We start from the raw sequence: 18,248 nt of genomic DNA on the forward strand, positions 1-18,248 counted from the left end.
CGTGAGCCGCGGCCTCCGCACGCGCCGTCCCGAGCCGCAGCGGCGCTCCTCGCTCTGCCCGCGCCTCCGAGCCGCAGCAGCGCTGCGTGCGTAAGTTGGGGTGAGAGCGACGTGGGGGGTGGGAGCCCCTAGTTCCGAGGGGTTGGTCTCTGGGGGGCCGGGCCGCGGGGCGGGCGCGGTGGGGAGCGGTCCAGGCTTCGCCGCTCGGAATGCGCCCGGCGCGGGGCTGCGGGTGCGTGTCTTAGGGGGCCGGGGTCTATGTTGTGCCGGCTCCAAGCGTGGGTGTGGGCGCGTCGCCGCGATCCCGCGCCCCGAGGGTGTCCGGGCACCAACTTTGAGCCTGAGTTCGTGTTTGTGCACCCAAGGGCCGGGGCGCAGCCTGCCTTGTGCCATCCGCGCGCGTTTGAGGGGTCCCCGCTCGTGTCCCCGTGTGCACGGTGTGTGGCTCGGGGGCCGCGGATACCCACGCGAGTGTGCGTGGCTGGGTCCCCTCCCCCGCCTTCCTTTCGTTTCGAGCCGTGCGCTTTCCTCCCAGCCGGGATCGGTCCTTCGCGGTGCCGGGGTTGGCCTTTGAGTGTGTCCGCAGCTGGCCGCTCTCCTCACGCCCCTTCGTGTCGCCCAGGGTCGCCGCCGTCCCGCACAGACCCCAAGTCACCGCCGCGGGCCATGGAGGTGGCGCCAGAGCAGCCGCGCTGGATGGCGCACCCTGCGGTGCTGAACGCGCAGCACCCCGACTCCCACCACCCGGGCCTGGCGCACAACTATATGGAGCCGGCGCAGCTGCTGCCCCCTGACGAGGTGGACGTCTTCTTCAACCACCTGGACTCGCAGGGCAACCCCTACTATGCCAACCCGGCGCACGCGCGGGCGCGCGTCTCCTACAGCCCCGCGCACGGTGAGCGCGGCCCCGGGCCGGTGGGAGGGAGGAGGCCGTCTGCTTCCCGGATGTGAGAGCCGCAGAGTCGGGCGGGAAAGGTGGGGGCAGCGGACCTGCAGTTGAGGGTCTCCTCTGGCCGCTGTTCTCAGCTCTGGACCACCTTCCAGATTAGGACCAGTCGGGATGGCATGTTTTAAGCTTTTTTTTGGTGAGGAGGGTGCTGCTGTTTTCCTGAATTGTGACCCATGTCCCCCTGCCCGCAGCCCGCCTGACCGGAGGGCAGATGTGCCGGCCACACTTGTTGCACAGCCCTGGCCTGCCCTGGCTGGACGGGGGCAAGGCGGCCCTCTCGGCCGCCGCTGCGCACCATCACAACCCCTGGACCGTGAGCCCCTTCTCCAAGACGCCACTGCACCCCTCCGCTGCTGGGGGCCCGGGCGGGCCGCTGTCCGTGTACCCGGGGGCTGCAGGCGGGAGTGGCGGAGGAAGCGCCAGCTCCGTGGCCTCCCTCACCCCCTCGGCGGCCCACTCTGGCTCTCACCTCTTCGGCTTCCCACCCACACCACCCAAAGAAGTGTCACCCGACCCCAGCACCACGGGGGCCGCCTCCCCGGCCTCGTCTTCTGCGGGGGGTAGTGCAGCCAGAGGAGAGGACAAGGACGGTGTCAAGTACCAGGTGTCGCTGACCGAGAGCATGAAGCTGGAAGGCGGCAGTCCCCTGCGCCCAGGCCTGGCCTCCATGGGCACTCAGCCTGCCACCCACCACCCCATCCCTACCTACCCCTCCTACGTGCCCGCTGCTGCCCACGACTACAGCAGCGGACTCTTCCACCCAGGGGGCTTCCTGGGTGGCCCGGCCTCCAGCTTCACCCCAAAACAGCGCAGCAAGACCCGTTCCTGCTCAGGTAAAGGTGGCAAGGGCACCTGGTGGTAGAGTGGGGGCTGTGTGTGCCTTTGTGGGAGCAGCGGTGATTTGGGAGAGGGGTTGATGTCAGCCCCTCTCAGGATGGGTGATGTTTGAGGCCCCTCAAACTTTCAAGAGTTGCTGGTGGCCCCAAAGTTCAGCTCCCCATTCCTTCTCTGTGGCCCCTGCACGGCCCAGGAATTGCCCCTTCTCCTCCCTGAAACTTAACACAAACACAGCAGCCTCATGACCTAGTGTGTGCGGGAATGCAGGCTGGAGGTGAGGGTGGCCTCGTGTGCCTGTACCTGTGCGGACGTGTCTGCAAGCGCGTGCTCGTGCTGCGGGTCCTGCAGAGCTCCTGAAGCCTGAAGGAATCTGGTTTTCCAGTGCAATCAGTCCATCTTAGAATTTCAGCGGCTCCTGATCTCCTTGGGAGATTTTCCCCAGAGCAAAATTCCCAGGACTTGTCTCTCTCTCCAGCCCCCAGCATGTCCTCTGCTGCCTCTCCCTGAGGGGCCGGGTGAGGGGATGAAAGCGGGTGCCCGCACCCCTGGGCCAGCAGCAGCTGGACCAAGCTGGGTTTGTCCAGGAATCTGGCCGCCGGGCAATCACCTATGGCCAGCATGGAGCGCCTGCTGTGGGTGCCTCCTGCCCGACTCCTTTGAGCCGGGGAGGGGGAAGGAAAGTTTTTAAAACTTTTTCTCCTGAGTCCAGCAATTACCTTCTCTTGCTGGGATGGATGGGCGATTTATTGAAACCAAACTGAGGAGCCTTCCTGTGTGACTTCCTGGGTGACAGGTCGATAAAAGGCACCTGGTCTCAGCCCCTGCGCTGCCCCAGCCTGGGTATGCCCTGGTCCAAAGACCAGCTAGCTCGCCGCCATTCTTGGCCCGTTCTCCCAAGTTCGTTTTGTGTTTATTTGAATTCCAGATGGCCTTTTAACAACAACGAAAACCTAAAATACAAGACCACTTACTTAGTCCAAAGCGAAAGAACTTATTTTACTTTAAAGAACAATTCTGACCGCATCCCGGACTGAATTGCAGGGTTTCAGGGGAAGGGGAGAAAGGAGCTCCTTTCTCATTCTGGATGGAGGGCAGGGAGACCTCGGCGGGGTGAAGGTGGAGAATGCGGAACAGACTGAGGGTGGTGACACTTGGGGAGACAGGAGAGGGGGGACACAGGAGGAGGAAGAGAAAGGGGATGTCCCAGTGCTGCCCAGGCGCTCTCTGAGAATCCCTGGGGCCCTCGATGCCCCTCCTTCCTCCTTGCCCAACCCCCCTTTTGGGATTGGGAACAGGAATTTGGCCTCCAACGGCTCCCCGTACACCCCTCCGTGGAGAGCTCCCCACTCCCTCTTCCAGCCCGGGCATGGGGCTCAGTCATCCTCGTCTCAAGCTGGGTCGGACCTTGTCTTCCCCGAGCCTCCGCCTTCCCTGGCTCCCTCTCCTTCCGTGAGCGACCTTGTCAGCCTCTCTGTCTGTCCGCAGAAGGCCGAGAGTGTGTCAACTGCGGGGCCACGGCCACCCCTCTCTGGCGGCGGGACGGCACCGGCCACTACCTGTGCAACGCCTGCGGACTCTACCACAAGATGAACGGGCAGAACCGGCCGCTCATCAAGCCCAAGCGGAGGCTGGTAGGACAGGGAGCCTCGGGCGGGTGGGCGCAAATGGCCGGGGGCAGGGCACACGCGGGGGTGGTTGAGGGGGGCACCACCTGAGCGGGAGCTGGAGTTAATTAAGGAGAAAAAAAACCGGCCAACCCCAAACAAGACAAAACATAACAAAATACACACACCCTGGAGCTTCACCACCTGAACTCCTCTTTTATCATTAAAATCTTTTGAGGGTCAGTTGGGGTCACCCTCCTTCCTGGCCAGATTCTTTCCTGCCAGACTTCCTGCTCCCAAGCCCACCAGGTACCCTGGTGCCGTCTTGCTCGAGGATCCCCAGAGTGCGTCCCGCGGGCCACCCTTCCTCCTCTGGCCAGCCTCACTCTTTTTTAAAAATAGGGCCCTGAAGCCCTTGCCCCTGGCCAGTCCGGGCAGCCCTCCTAGTCTCCCCAACGCGCAGTCTCCTCCTGCTTATTTAAATAAAACACACACCAGCCACCAAAAAAACCTGCCCTGTATTATTTTTCCATGGAGTCACCTATACTGTGTATTTTCATTTGAGTGATTTTTAAAAAAATGCCCTTTCGGATCTCCTGCTGGAGTTTCCTATCCGGACATCTGCAGCCTGAAGATAAGGCAACTTCGTGTATCTGTTTCCGGACTGCGCGGGTTTTCAGAGAGGCTCCTCGGCTCAGTCCTGCCTCTCGCTGGGCTGTTTTGAAATTTCTAATACCCTCCGCTCTGCAAATAATGCGTAAAATGCTAAGAATAATAAATATATTTTTTCAGGGCGAAGTGATTTATGAGGCTTAAATCGTTCACTGCTTTAGGGGCCCTTTTCTTTCTGGCCGGGAGCGAGGGCAGGGTGAGGGCCGGCGGGTAGGGTAGGGTAGGGGTAGGGTAGGGTAGGGTAGGGTAGGGGTGGAGGAGCGCTGTTGGCCCCTGAGTCAGAATTCCAGCTTCAGGCTGCTTACTCACTGTGTCCCTGCCCGCCCCCACGCTGCAGTCCTGTCCATCCCCTCTGTGACCACCCTGGGTCCCAGCCGACCCAGTCGCCGCTGGAGGTGGAGGGGGGCGACTCCAGCCCCGGCTGTCTGGGAAGTCTTGGGGAAACTCATGCTCTTTCTCTTTGTGCGGGGCTGGCGCTGGTGGGACCGCAGGAGGGGAAAGGTTCCATCACGCCTGGGTGCCTTCAGCTCCTTCGCCCCGGGGCCAGACCCTCCCTGCCAGACCCCACCTCGGCCTGGCATTTCCTGAGGTTAGAGCTCTGAGGTCTGGGGAGTGGGGCTGGAGGAGGGAAATGTCCCAGATCCGTGCGGGCCGGCCAGCGTGGTAGCCTCCGGTCACATGTGACCGTGGGTCACTAGGACAGTGGCCAGTGCAATCTCAGGGACTGACGTTTTAATTTCGGCAAATGTAGCACAGTTTAATTTCAGTAGACCCGTGTGGCGCGTGGCTGCCTCTCTACGCTCTACACCTGGCCCTGCCCCCCAGCATTCTGGGTGTTGAGAGGGCCGTTGAGGAGACCCAGTCAGCTCCAGCCCCGGGGCCTTGAGGGTGCAGCGTTAGCTCGGGGTGCCCACACCCCTGCAAGCCTCAGTTTCCTCACAGAGTTAGGTGGCTCAGCAGCTGGGTGAGGTGGCTGATTTCTCTTCCTAGCTTTTACAGCCCCCTTGCTTCTCAGATTAGATTTCTGAGAGTTCTTTCTTCTAAACTTGTGTGATGCTGGTTCTCAAATTCTAAATGCCACCGCTCTGAGGTGCCCGATTCCCCCGGGAGATTCCCATTAAGTGGTGGGCCGGAGGGAGGTCGCTGACGCGGTCCTTCCCCTCCCTCCCCTCCCCTCCCTTGCAGTCGGCAGCCAGGAGAGCGGGCACCTGCTGTGCAAATTGTCAGACGACAACCACCACCTTATGGCGCCGCAACGCCAACGGGGACCCTGTCTGCAACGCCTGTGGCCTCTACTACAAGCTGCACAATGTGAGCCCGCCCCTCCCCTCCCGGGGGACCTCTGGTCTTTGTGCTGCTGGGCACGAAGCCCCAGCCACAATATGCAGCTTGGCTTGGCTTGGGGAGCAGTGGCCGCCTGCCTATGAGGCAAGACTGGTGCCCCAGAAGGGCTTCCTGTAAGAGGGGGTGCTGCTGGCCAGTGGTCTTTGTGTCAAAGAAACTGGGGGCAGGAGAGGATTTGGGGTGTCCGCATGGAGGGCCAGGCTGGCAGGAGCAAAGAAGCTTCAAGCCACCCTTCCTAAAATGGTGGTGGTCCAGGCTTAGGGGGGCTTGGGTGAGTGGCGTTGGAGGCGGGGCTCACAGCACAGCTCCAGGCATCCAGAGCTCCCGGCTTGGCCTCCTTTGTCTCTTGGGGAAGCAGAGGGCCTGGAACCGGCCTCCTAAAGGCTCCGTGCTTGCCCCTAGGTTAACAGGCCCCTGACCATGAAGAAGGAAGGCATCCAGACCCGGAACAGGAAGATGTCCAACAAGTCCAAGAAGAGCAAGAAAGGGGCTGAGTGTTTCGAGGAGCTGTCCAAGTGCATGCAGGAGAAGTCGTCCCCCTTCAGCGCGGCCACCTTGGCTGGACACATGGCTCCTGTGGGCCACCTCCCGCCTTTCAGCCACTCGGGACACATCCTGCCCACGCCAACACCCATCCATCCCTCCTCCAGCCTCTCCTTTGGCCACCCCCACCCGTCCAGCATGGTGACTGCCATGGGCTAGGGACAGTGCCCTGCTGCACAGATAGATGTCCAGGAGGGGCGCGCTGTCAGGACGGGTGGGCCAGGCCCCGTGTAGCCACCCTTCCCTGGAGACTGACGCCACTCCTGCGCGCCTGGCCAGAGCCGACGCCTCCACGGCCCCACAGCAGCCGCGGCAGCCACCGCCTGCCGGCCTTTACTGTGAATACTCTCAGCCCGGCCCGAGGCTGCCCCCGTGCCCTGCCCGGGTGGGGTCCCTTCGTGGACAATCGTCTGCAGAGTGAACAGGGACAACTGCATGGCAGAACATGGAAGGGTCAGGGGAAAGACAAATACAACCATTTTTTGAAGGAAAAAGAAGTAGACAAAGATAATTTATTTTGCTCTTGTTTCTAACAGGGACTCGGACACTGGGAGGTCTGGGCTCTTCCCGGGCCCCCCACCGCAGGGCTGTGGGGGGGCAGGTCTGCGGAGACCTCCTCGTGCCCCAGCTTCCCGCTCTGAAATCACGCAGCTCCAGGTTGGGCCGCGCGGAGGCCGGGAGGCCGGCGGCTAGCTGGGGCCGGGAGCCCGTGCGGCCTGGTGGCAAGGCCCTGGAGGGCAGAGACAATCGCGGGCGGTCCTGCGCAGATTCCCAGGCCAGGGCTGGGTCACAGGAAGGAAACAACATTTTCTTGAAAGGGGAAACGTCTCCCAGGTCGCTCCCCGGGCTTTGAGGCTGAAGCCGGTGTGACTTGTGTGCCCTGCACGGGCCAGAGCCACAGCCTGAATTCTGTGCCGGGTGGGCCCCTGTAAATACAGCCTTTTTCTGCTCCCCCCTCGACCTCTTCCCTCCCACTCCGAGACAAACAAGAAAATACTCGAAACAAAACTGTATAAGCTTCACTTGTTGATGAGTTCGTTATTTTTATTTTTAAACTCTTTCCGGGTCCAGTCAATTGTACGTTGCCGCAGAAGCCCTACTATGGGAAAGAATAAATCCAATAAACCAAGGTTGGCGCTTTGCGATTCTCTTTGGAAGTATTCTTGGATCTCACAGCCCTAGCAGGGGTGGGATGGGGCTGGCTGCTCTTGGTTTCCAGGACCCAGCGGGCTGGTGGGTGGCAGCAGGATTGGGGTGTCAGTGCCGGGACGGAGGGGGCGTCCTGCTGGGGTCCCAGGATTCTGTTCTGCTGTGGTTGTCTGGATCCTTCCAAGGTACAGCTGTACATAAATGTGTCCCAAGTTAGATTCTGTATGCAGTGGTGGTGGGGTGCAGTGGCCAGCGAGGGGTCCCCCAGCCCTGAAGACGATTGTGCTGATTTAGTTGACCAAGTGCAATAGGGGCCTGCCGATCGCTGCGAGGAGCACCACAGCCGGAAGTAACTTATTTTATACTAGTATCAGCATAAGAAAAAGAATCAGCAGTATTTTCTGTTTTGATGTTTTATTTGGCTTGTTTTATTTTTGATTAGTGAACTAAGTTATTGTTAATTATGTACAACATTTATATATTGTCTGTAAAAATTGTATGCTATCCTCCTATTCCTTTAAAGTGAATACTGTTAAGAATAATAAAATACTTTTTGTGAATGTTCTGGCCTGTCTTGTGGTTCCCCGGGGCACCGTGTTGCAGATGTGGGTCTGAGTTAGGCAGCCTGCCCTTGGTGGGGGAACTGAGAGCAAAGGCTCCTGGATCTGGGTTCCCTTCTGACACCCTGATGCCCTTTCCCCGAATTGCTTCTGTTTGAGTTTCCTCTGACACCAAACCTGGCTTCCTGTGGCTGGCTGGTGTTTCTGAGAGCTCGAGGAATTTCTTGCAGAATCCAAGGACCACCCGAGTCCTTGCCCTTGTTCACTTCCTCGCGGGTGACGTGCTCTGGTTTTGGGTCACCACAACTCTCGTTCAATGACAAATGTGATCAACATCTTCGATCACTGATGTCATTGATTGCTGCCATCTTTGATCATTGATGTTGGTGTGACAGCCATGTCTGATCCTGATCGATGACATACCTGACCGTCAGAGCCTGCCACCAGACAGCGCATGGCTAACAACCAGTCACCAGCAGGCGGTCGCCAATATTTCACCGACACCTCTGATGGGTGATGGACCTGGCACTGGTATCTACAGAACATGGTCGCAGTGTCTCTCTTCTCACCAGTGGGTCTGATCGCCAGTGTGTTGATCACCAATGCTCCTTGTCACGAGCATCCTGGGCCAATAGCACAAGCACCAGTGTCACTGATCAGTGTTTCCTTTCTTCTTTTCTTTTTTAAAATTTTTTTTTATTTGAGATGGAGATCTCACTGCATTGTCCAGCCTGGCCTCAAACTCCCGGATTGAAGTGATCATGCTGACTCAGCCTTCCAAGCAGCCGGGAGGGACTGTAGGTGTGTGCCTCTAGCCCAGACGATTGGTGTTTCTGTGGTTTTATTTCGTGGCATTGGGGATTGAACCCGGGGCCTTCACATTGAGCTACATCCCCAGGCTTTTTAATATCTTTTAAAAATACTGAGAGAAGTCTTGCTAAGTTGCTAAATTTCCCAGGGGTCGGGGGAGGGCTTGAACCTGTGATCCTCTGCCTCGGATTGTTGTTTTTTTCTAAGGATCTGATCATTCACATTCGGTCTCCAGCATCTCCAGTCACACTGTTCCTCATCACCAGTGTCTCTTGAACAATGTCCTCAGCAGGGGCTGGGGATTTAGCTCAGCGGCACAGTGCCTGCCTGGCTAGCGCGAGGTCATGAGTTCGATTCCTGGTACCAGAAACAAAAAAATAAAAAGTCCTCAGCCACTTGTCTCTGACACCAGTATCTCTAACCAATAATGTCCCTGCTCACAGAACCCTCCCATCACCAAACTGTCTACCCAGGTGGTCACCAGTGAATCCGAGTCACCAGTATCCATGGTTGCTCACCTCTAGTCACCAGCATCCTGATGCCCAATACCAGAGAGTGCTGAATCTCCACAGTCTCTGGTGCCTAAATGTCCCTGCTCCCCAGAGTCCCTCATACCCCGGCCACCTATCCCTGGCCGTCAGTATCACCATTACAACGATCACTGTTCTATAATCAGCAATGCCTCTGATCCCCAGTGGGGGACCTAGGGCTCTCTGAAGCAAGATCTCTGGACACCACGTCCTCAGCAGTTAAATCTGATCACCAAGGTCTCCTTTATTTTTAGTCATCCAGGACTTGCACACCAAATGCTGTCACCACTAACGCTCCTGGCGCTGGCATCCTTGATGGATGATTAATGCCATATCCAATCCATGGTGGCTCTGATCAGCAGGACCTCTGGGCGTTGCCCCCCGAAGGTCGGGATGTGACCTCAGCTCTCTGATGGTATTTTGTGAATGATCTCATCCCTCAGTGACTCTCCCATTCCTGAGTACAAGTTGCCAGTCCCTAATCATCATCACCTCGGGTCACCAGTGTCTAATCCCTGCTGACTGGGATTTCTGATTGTTCCTTAACAGCTCTGAGGCCCACCTGGTCTGGGAGGTTTTTACTCTTCCTGGTGCTGGCAAGCCTCCCCGCCCCCTGCCCAGCAGAGGAGGCCAAGGTCCAGATGTGGCACCATTGCCCTCTTCAGACTCCTCCCTGTGGAACGGACGCCTGGATCCACAGCAGCCAACTGGTGCCTAGCTGGGTGGGCCCTGGGCTTTCTCTGGAGCACGGCAGCCCCAGGCCCCATGGGGTCCCCCATGGCTCACCGTGCACCCCCACGACTCCAGAGCATTCTGCCTCGGCTCTTCCAGCTATAACCACAGTGGGGTGGGGACAGTCCCTGCGCTGTCTCCTGGCTCAGGACTGCAGGACTGTGTATGTCTGGTCACATATTCAGATGTGCGTCGAACAATTCCTGCAAGCCATGCAACCTTCCAGGTTTTGGGGCCACATCTGTGAATAAAACAAGCAAGAACTGAACACAATAATGATGCTATGCTACCTGGCCTCTAGCGTGCCTGCCGCCCATAGTCCGGAACCCAAAGCCAGAGCCAGGAGTCCAGTGCGTACGGACTAGAACCTGCAGCCTAGAACCCACATCCCAGAAACTGCGAAATGACCCCAAATACAGAGCACAGAGCCTGGACCCTTAAACCCAGAATCCAGAGCTTGGAACTCAGAACCTAGAGCTTAACCAAGAACTCTGAGATGTGGCCCAGAGCCTCAGAATGCAGATCCTAGTAGTACACAGAGCCCAGAACTTTGGCCTGGAATGTGGGATCCCAAATTTACAACCTAAAGCCCAGAACCCATAGCTCAGCGCAGAGGACGTGGAGCCCAGGATCTAGAACCTGGGTCCCAGAGCCTAGAACCCCACATCCAACATCTAGAATGTGGCTGAGGATATACAGGCCAAAATCCAGAGCTCCCAACTCAGAATGACCCCCCACCCCTCCAAGGGGCCACCTTGTTCTTCCGAGCCCCTGGCTTATTCCAGTTCTCCTGGCAGCCAGCTGTAGGGAGCGCCCAGTGCTGGGCGTGGCCATGTCAGCCAGCAGGAAGTAAGCGCACAAGCAGCAGCTTCCCTCTCCGGCCACAGCCACTCCAGAGCACAGGGGCTGTGTGTGGTCCTCTGTCCCCTTCCCCACCTGCCCGCGCAGGTGGGTGCTTCCTGCAGGTCTGCTGAACTGATTTGTTTGTTTATTCCACACATCTACTGGCCTCACTTGTTCCAGACATTTAGGTGATGAACGACACATACAAGAAGACCCTCGCGCCGGTGACAAGTTCTTGGCAAGGAGGCCAGAGTTGAGGGAGGCTGGGGCATTTAGTTGGGAGGGCGAGGCCCCTAGGTTGGCGTCTCAGCAAGTCACTTGGGAACCACAGAACCCAGGCTAAGGGGACTGCAGCTGCAGCTTCTGTCCCCCCTCCGCACTCTGATTGCCGGGAGCCCTTGCTCCACATAAACAGTTTAGGTTCTGTGGACACAAAGCCCCAGGCAGGGCTGGACATGCAGCCTGGTGCTGCCAGTGGCCGCTTTGGGCAGGCAAGGGCCGCCTTCACGGTTCCCCAGGCCCTGGCGCCAGGGCGGCCGGGGTGGGGTCAGCCTTTGTTCCATCTGTTTGCACCCAGGTGGGGCTGCCGGCCCTTCCTCCCCTCTGGGAGCTGCAAGTTCCCATTTTCCACAGGGAGAAAGCGAATCACTCCTGGAATTCTCAGGGACCGGCTCAGTCCTGCGCTCGCCCCTCCTACCTCCTGGTGCCCCACCCTGAGAACAGAGAAAGATCAGACTCTGGATAGGTCCCCAGGGCCACAGACAGGGCCCCTGCCCTGGGGACTATGTGGGGAGGAATGCGGGCCATCCATCCGCCTGACCCCTGACCAGGGACAAACTTACCTGAGGCAGGACAGAGCACAAACAAGGTGGCGCAGTCCCCAGGGTGGGCGGGCCCTCAATCAGTTTGTGATACAGATAATTCCACTCCAACGCCACAGGCTGTTTTTTATTGCTTTTTTTTTTTTTTTTTTCTTTCGTAAAGGCAAAATGATAAAATGCTTCCAAACTTTATCTGGAGAAAAAGAACAAGGCCAGCACAAGAAATCAGAAAATTAGGGAAAATAAAGTGACAAGTGTGTATGGGTATGTGAAACACTTTCCAATATAAAACAAGATTCTATTATCACAGCCCTTCAAACCTGGTGCTTGGCTGTTAGGATAAACAGATCAATGGAGAGCACGAAACAGATCCTATTATTTACAAGATAATGAATGAAGCTGGGATCTTGGATCAATGAGCAGGTGGGAGCTGTTCCACCAAGGGGGTCTTGAGACTCCCCCCACTCTGAGGTCCTACAGACAAGTTTTCTGGGGTTCTATGATGTTTTCTAAAATGTGAACCAGTGGCAAATGTTTCAAATTAGGAGATTCAGCTAGGCATGGTGGTGCATACCTAGAATTCCAGCACTCAGGAGGCTGAGGCAAGAGGATCGCCTAGGCTACAAGGTGAGACTCTGTCTCAAAAAAAAAAAAAAAGAACAAGAGAGAAATTCACATTAAAATATGTGGAAGATCTTTCTGTGCGTCTCCTCTCAAGTAGAAGACATCAGGTCCCCAGCAATCTCCCCCTCCCATTGCTACCACGCCCCTCCTTCCTGCTTTGGCGGTGCATTTGAGTCCTGACAGTGCCACACGTCCTACTCCAGGCCTGAGATTTATTAAAAACTTAATCTTTTCACTGTTTTTGCAGTGCTTGGGGTGGAACCCACGGTCTGGAACATGTAGGCAAAGTCTCAACCGCTGTGCTGCAGTCCCAGCCCTAACCGCTCACCAAAGCCAGGTTGGATCTGGAGCCCAACCTTTGCGACCCACCCGGCTGGCTCGACCAGTCTGATTCCCCCACGGACAAACTGTCAGAGGGATGCTGGGAATGCAGTGGTCATGTCCAGCCTTTCTAGGAACCAAAGAGGGTAACAGCAACGTTGTTGAGCAAAACGGCGGGCGAGGTTTGGCTTTGAGAAGGGTGGCCGGATCAATCGGGGTGGCGCTTTAGAAATCGGCTCTGAGAAAACGATTCGGGTCCGAGACTTGAACGTTGTGTGGTAGTTTAAACACTGTTTGCCAGCAGCTCTGGTCCCAGAGATTTCCAGGACGGCATTATGGATAGGATGGAGAGATGGCACGCATCCTACATGCTCAGCCAAAGAAGGGGTGGGTAAATGCCCAAAGAACCGGAAGCAGTGACGTAGACAGGTACCAGACACTGTGTTCACAGCAGTGTCATTCAGGATAGCCAGGTGGCCAAGGATATAGCTCAGTGGCATAAGCGCCTGCCTGGTAAGCACAAGGTCCTGAGTTCGATTCCCAGTACCAAAAAAAAAAAAGGATAGCCAGGTGTCCAGAGAGGATAAATGGATGAGCCAGATGGGGCCCTTCCACACCTCGGGGCCTCATTCAGGCTTACACAGGAAGGAATTCTGATACGAGCTGCCTGTGGGTGAAACTTGAGGTGCTATGCTAAGAAAACAAGCCACAGGACAGATGCTTTAGGGTCCACTGATTCCACTTCCCAGGGCAGTGAAATTCACCACAGGGACAGAAGGTGGCATGAGGGGGTGGTCTAGGACCAGGGCAGGGATGGAGACAGCATTTCAAGGGGGCAGTTTCGGTTTGGGAAGACGGAGGAGGATGAGGCTGAGGATTGCATAACGCTGTGAAAGTGCCGAGTGCCGCCGGCCGCAGTCCCTGCGATCTCCGAGTGGAAGTTTTCACCCAGTACTCACCAACAATGATACTGTGTGGGACGCGGTTTTCTCCTCCCTCCCCCCACTTTCTAAATACTCTGTAATGTGGTTTAATACCCTTAACAGTGAAATTAATATTCTAAAGTAATTATGACAGAATGGGAGTCAGTTTTCTAAAACTATGCAAAGATTCAGAATAAGAAATGTGCTACAGAATAAAAAGACCCTCGCCTTCAAAAGAAAAACCACACACAGTGGGATAAAGAGCTCACCTAGGGCACAGTGGCAGTGAGCAGCCAGCAAGCATCCCAACAGGAGGTGTCCAACTCCAGGAGGGACCAAGCCACACATGGGGACTTGGGTTCTACCTCTGGCCTCAGCAATCTCAGGAGAGGCTAGGCAGGCCCTGCACCTCTCCATCTTGGGTGGAGGTGATCAAGACTCCCAGGCTCTCTGGCCCAGAAACTCCAAGATGTGAGAAGTGGGCTGTAGAACAATATATGAAGCATGACTGTGTTTTTATTTTAAAATGTTAGTCTAAAGCTGGGTGAGGTGGCTCATGCCTATAATCCCAGCAGTTAGGAGGCTGAGGCAGGGAGATTGCTGTGAATTCCAGGCCAGCCTGGGTTATACAGTGAGTTCAAGGTCAGCCTGAACTACACAAGGAGATCCTGTCTCAAAAAAAATGTCTATACTTCATTAAATGTACAATGTTTATGGTTTTGTGTCAGCTTATATTTTTAATTAAAAAAATAAAAATATATTTGTTTTGACCTGGAGCTGTGGCTCAGCAGTAGAGTGATTGCCTAGTCTGCAGAAGCTCTGGGTTCCAGTCCCAGTACTGCAAAAAAAAAAAAAAAAAAAAAAAAAAAAAAAAAAAAAAAAAAAACAACAAAAAACAAACAAACAAACAAACAAACCAAACCAAAACAGAAAAAAGGAGGAAACCATCCAGGAAGATATGTGGCAGTTAATAATAATAATTAGTTCTTCAAAGTATGATATAAACTGGGGATTTTTTTTGTGGTACTAGGGATTGAACTCAGGTTCTTCCAACTGAGCTTTAGGCCCTTTTTTTGATATGAGATCTCTCTAAATTGCACAGGTTAGGCTAGAATTTGAGATCTTTCTGCCTCAGCTTCCCAGACTGCTGGGGTTATAGGCATGTACCACCACACTGGGCTTCCGCTGGTAAGTTATTGGATAGTAGAGAATCATGAACCAAAAAACACCTGCCTTCCCCCTCAGGACCTTCTTTTTTTTTTTTTGGTTTTTCTCCGGGACCGGGAACCGAACTCACGACCTTGCACTTGCCAGGCAAGCGCTTTTGCCGCTGAGCTAAATCCCCAGCCCCACCCCCTCAGGACCTTCTTGAAAGCCAGACCACACCTTACTGGGCTATTGGGCGCTAATACAACCGCTGTCCATCTCTCCTGCTGGGGTGCAGCCCAGCCTAGCTGCCCGCCCTCTGAGTTCCACAGTGCCCCTCGTCCTATGACACTGCGGTGCATCACGAGCTCTGCAGCTTGGTCCACACCCGCGCATTCTGTCGTCTCTGAGGCCCTGCCGCCAGCGCAGGGTGCGGCCAAGGCCATGGCGGCTGAGCAGGGCCGGTGGGGCACAGGCACGCCCCGCCCTGTGCGTGTTCTGTGGGCACAGCGGAGTCACCGTCCCCACAACCTTCCCGGGCAGGAGGAAGGGGGCAGCTTGATGTCCTCTGGTCCCTTCCCATCCCCCCACAGCTCAGGTGTCATACGGCCCTCCCGGCTCTCTCGTCCCCCGTCCCCGTGGCGGCAGCAGCCAGGTCTTCCTGCCCAGGTGCAGGTTATCGCACTCCCAATGCCCCGGAGATCCCTGAGCCCTGGGACCCATTCTTCTGCACATTTTTCCATTCTCAGTAAATACAGCTGTCCCTCTGGTGGCAGGGGACAGGTCCCAAGACCCCAGAGGAGGCCTGAAACCACGCAGAGTGTCGAGCCCTCCATATGCTGGCTTTTCCTTACACATATCTATGCTGAAGTTCAGGTTAAAACTTACAGCTGCTTTTGTAGGTAAATGGATGCAACTAGAGAGCATACTCATAAGTGAAATAAATTGGACCCACATGTGTAAACATCATCTTGTCTCCCTGGTGTGGGAACCTGAAAGAGTAAGTAAAACTCAAAACGTACAATAGATGATAGGAAAGGGAAAGAAATTGCTCAAAGGAAGGAACAACTGGGATGAGGGAAAGAAGAAAAAGGAAAGAAGGAAGGAAAAAATATATATATATATGAATAGCTGGGATAACTGTACTGCTAATGTCTGATGGTATATTTTTGTTTTTTTTGTTTTTCTCCGGTACCGGGAACCGAACTCATGACCTTGCGCTTGCCAGGCAAGCGCTTTGCCGCTGAACTAAATCCCCAGCCCCTCTGATGGTATATTGAAAGGGACAGTTAATGCTTAAGTTTTTATATTCTGACCAATTTTGCATGCTTATATCTGGCAATCTGAGCAACTGATCTGAAGACAACAATATGCAATGGAACAACCACTGGTGAATTCCTACCATCTTGTCTAGTGAAACTCTGTATTATCTCTAATGTTTTATCTAATAATTATTTTTTTATACTCTTTCATGGTTTCAACAATCTTCCATTCTTACATCTGGTAATCTGAGCAACATAGTTGAAGATAACAATATATAATACAACAACCACTGTTAATTCCAATCATTTTGTTTTGAAACCCTGTATCATTTTTAATGTTCTTGCTTTGCTTTGTTTATGTTTGTGATGTTGGTATGCTGCTATTGTTCTTTTTTTTTCTTTTACTACTCTCTTTAAAATAAAACAAACATACAAACAAACACACAAAAAAACCTTATAAACCCCAGCCAAAAAAAAAAACCAAAAGACATTAGGCCCAGGGCCAGGTATGGTGGTATACACTTGTGATCCCAGCATTCTAGGAGGCTGAGGCAGGAGGACAGCGAGTCGGAGCTCAGTTTGAATGACATAGAGACTTAGTGAGAACCTGTCTCAAAGTAAAAAATAAAAAATGGCTGGGGATGTAGCTCCGTGTGAATGCCCATGGTTCAACCCTCAGTCTTGCAAAAATACAAAAATCTCAGTAGAAGATTAACAACAATAATAAAACAGGGGCTGGGGATTTAGCTCAGTGGCACAGTGCTTGCCTGTCAAGCACAAGGTCGAGAGTTTGATTCCCGGTACTGGAAAAAAACAAAACAACAACAACAAAAAACAATAATAAAACAGGGTAATGACACCAGTTGGCTGTTAATAAAGCATCACAACTCTTGCTCTCTGAGCCTCTTATTGAGTGAAATGTTGATTCTTTGAATTTTGAGCTGTGATGCAGGCCATGCATACAGCGTGGGGTACAGACAGAGGGTCAATTCCTGCCCAGGGAAGATGGGGAAGTGTGGTGTTATCCAGCTACTTGAGTGAGGGACACTTTAAGAGTTATGAGGGGCTGGAGATATATAGCTCAGTGGCACAGCATCTGCCTGGCAAGCACAAGGTCCTGAGTTTGATTCCCAGTACCAAAAAAAAAAAGAGAGTTATGAACTGTTTATTCCTGGAATTTTCTATTTCATATTTTCAGATCTTGGTTGACCTTAGGGAACTAAAAGCAAAACTTCAGATAAGGGAGACTTCTGTCATGTCACAATCATGTAGCTGTTTCTCTACCACTTACCTTCCTTACTGACTGTCATAATTAGGGTGTTCATTCACTCTGACATGTAAAGTTCTGGCTCATTCATTTTTCAGGACAGTGTACTAGTCCGTGGTGTGAAGATAACACCTTGTACTTGCTCATGTCTCCCTCCTACCTACTGCTATAAATAGGTCAGTGGGGAGCATTTCCTGTCCCTGTGTCCCTATGTGAGTTCCTAACACAAGAGTCTTTATACTCTTGTATCTCTTCAGAGAAGGTCAAACTCAGAAGGCTGAGGCAGGAGGATTGCAAGTTTGAGGCCTGTATGGACAACTTAGACACCATTTCAAAATTTAAAAGAATAAAAAAACTGGGGATGTAGGTCAGTGGTAGAGAGTCCCTAGGTTCAATCTCAGTACCTCAAAAAAAGAAAAAAGATAAGGCTAAAGAATTTGCCACACTGATTGTTGCAATTTATATCCCCACCAGCAGGGTACAAGAATCATTCTACTTCCTCCCCAACACTTGGTAATGTCAGATTTTCACACTTTCAGCCTTTGGAGGGAATGGAAGGGAATCTTGCTGCTGGAAGGGCTCCTTGACCCAGGGCAGGACCCAGGCTTGCGGACCTCACGCAATGACCGTTCCCTGACATGCGTCAGACCTTCCTGCACGATCGGTCTCTTGGAACCCTGTCCTCTGCCAGGTCTCAGCTCCATGAGGGGAGGCTCAGCCTAGTGTGCTTACTGGCACAGAGACTGCGGCCCTGGCATAGAGGGGCTCAGGAAGTGTGAGGGTGTGTGGATGGCTGAGCGGGTGGATGGATGGATGGGTGGATGGATGGGTAGATGGGTGGGTGGGTGAAGGGTGGATGGATGGGTAGGGAGGTGGGGGATGGATGAATAGATGGATGGATGGTTGGGTGGATAGATGGATATATGGGTAGATGGATGGGTGGGTGGAGGTTGGATGGGGGATGGGTGGACAGATGGATGGATGGGTGGGTGGGTGGATGAGTGGGTGAATGGATGGTTGGATGGGTGAGTGGATGGTTAGATGGATGAATGGTTGGATGGATGGATGGATGGATGGATGGATGGATAGATGGATGGGTGGGTAGAGGGTGGATAGATGGATGGGTGGATGGATGGACGGATAGATGGATGGGTGGGTGGAGGGTGGATGGATGGATGGATAGATGGATGGGTGGGTGGAGGCTGGATAGATGGATGGGTGGGTGGAGAGTGGATGGATGGATGGGTGGGTGGAGGGTGGATGGATGGATGGATGGATGGATAGATGGATGGGTGGGTGGAGGGTGGATAG

At 54.2% G+C, this 18,248-nt stretch overlaps 1 protein-coding gene and 1 long non-coding RNA gene across 2 annotated transcripts in view; one reads left to right on the top strand and one right to left on the bottom strand.

The window, feature by feature from the left end:
- Positions 1–7,662, top strand: part of Gata2 (GATA binding protein 2) — a gene marked incomplete in the record, with an annotated part of 8,224 nt that extends 562 nt beyond the window's left edge. The window contains 6 exon segments of the mRNA XM_005387040.2: positions 1–100; positions 623–895; positions 1,141–1,782; positions 3,272–3,417; positions 5,248–5,373; positions 5,809–7,662. Of these exon segments, the coding sequence (XP_005387097.2) occupies positions 1–100; positions 623–895; positions 1,141–1,782; positions 3,272–3,417; positions 5,248–5,373; positions 5,809–6,108 (1,587 nt within the window).
- A 2,066-nt stretch (positions 7,663–9,728) lies between these two features.
- Positions 9,729–18,248, bottom strand: part of LOC102025146 — a 12,433-nt gene continuing 3,913 nt past the window's right edge. The window contains exons 3-4 of the long non-coding RNA XR_261338.1: positions 11,416–11,587; positions 9,729–9,971 (exon numbers count right to left, since the gene is read on the bottom strand). This is a non-coding gene — a long non-coding RNA (uncharacterized LOC102025146). The remainder of the gene's footprint in view (positions 9,972–11,415; positions 11,588–18,248) is intronic.

Source organism: Chinchilla lanigera, unplaced genomic scaffold (genome assembly GCF_000276665.1).
Source record: "Chinchilla lanigera isolate Chin_1 unplaced genomic scaffold, ChiLan1.0 scaffold00028, whole genome shotgun sequence".
In the NCBI taxonomy this organism is placed as follows: domain Eukaryota; kingdom Metazoa; phylum Chordata; class Mammalia; order Rodentia; family Chinchillidae; genus Chinchilla; species Chinchilla lanigera.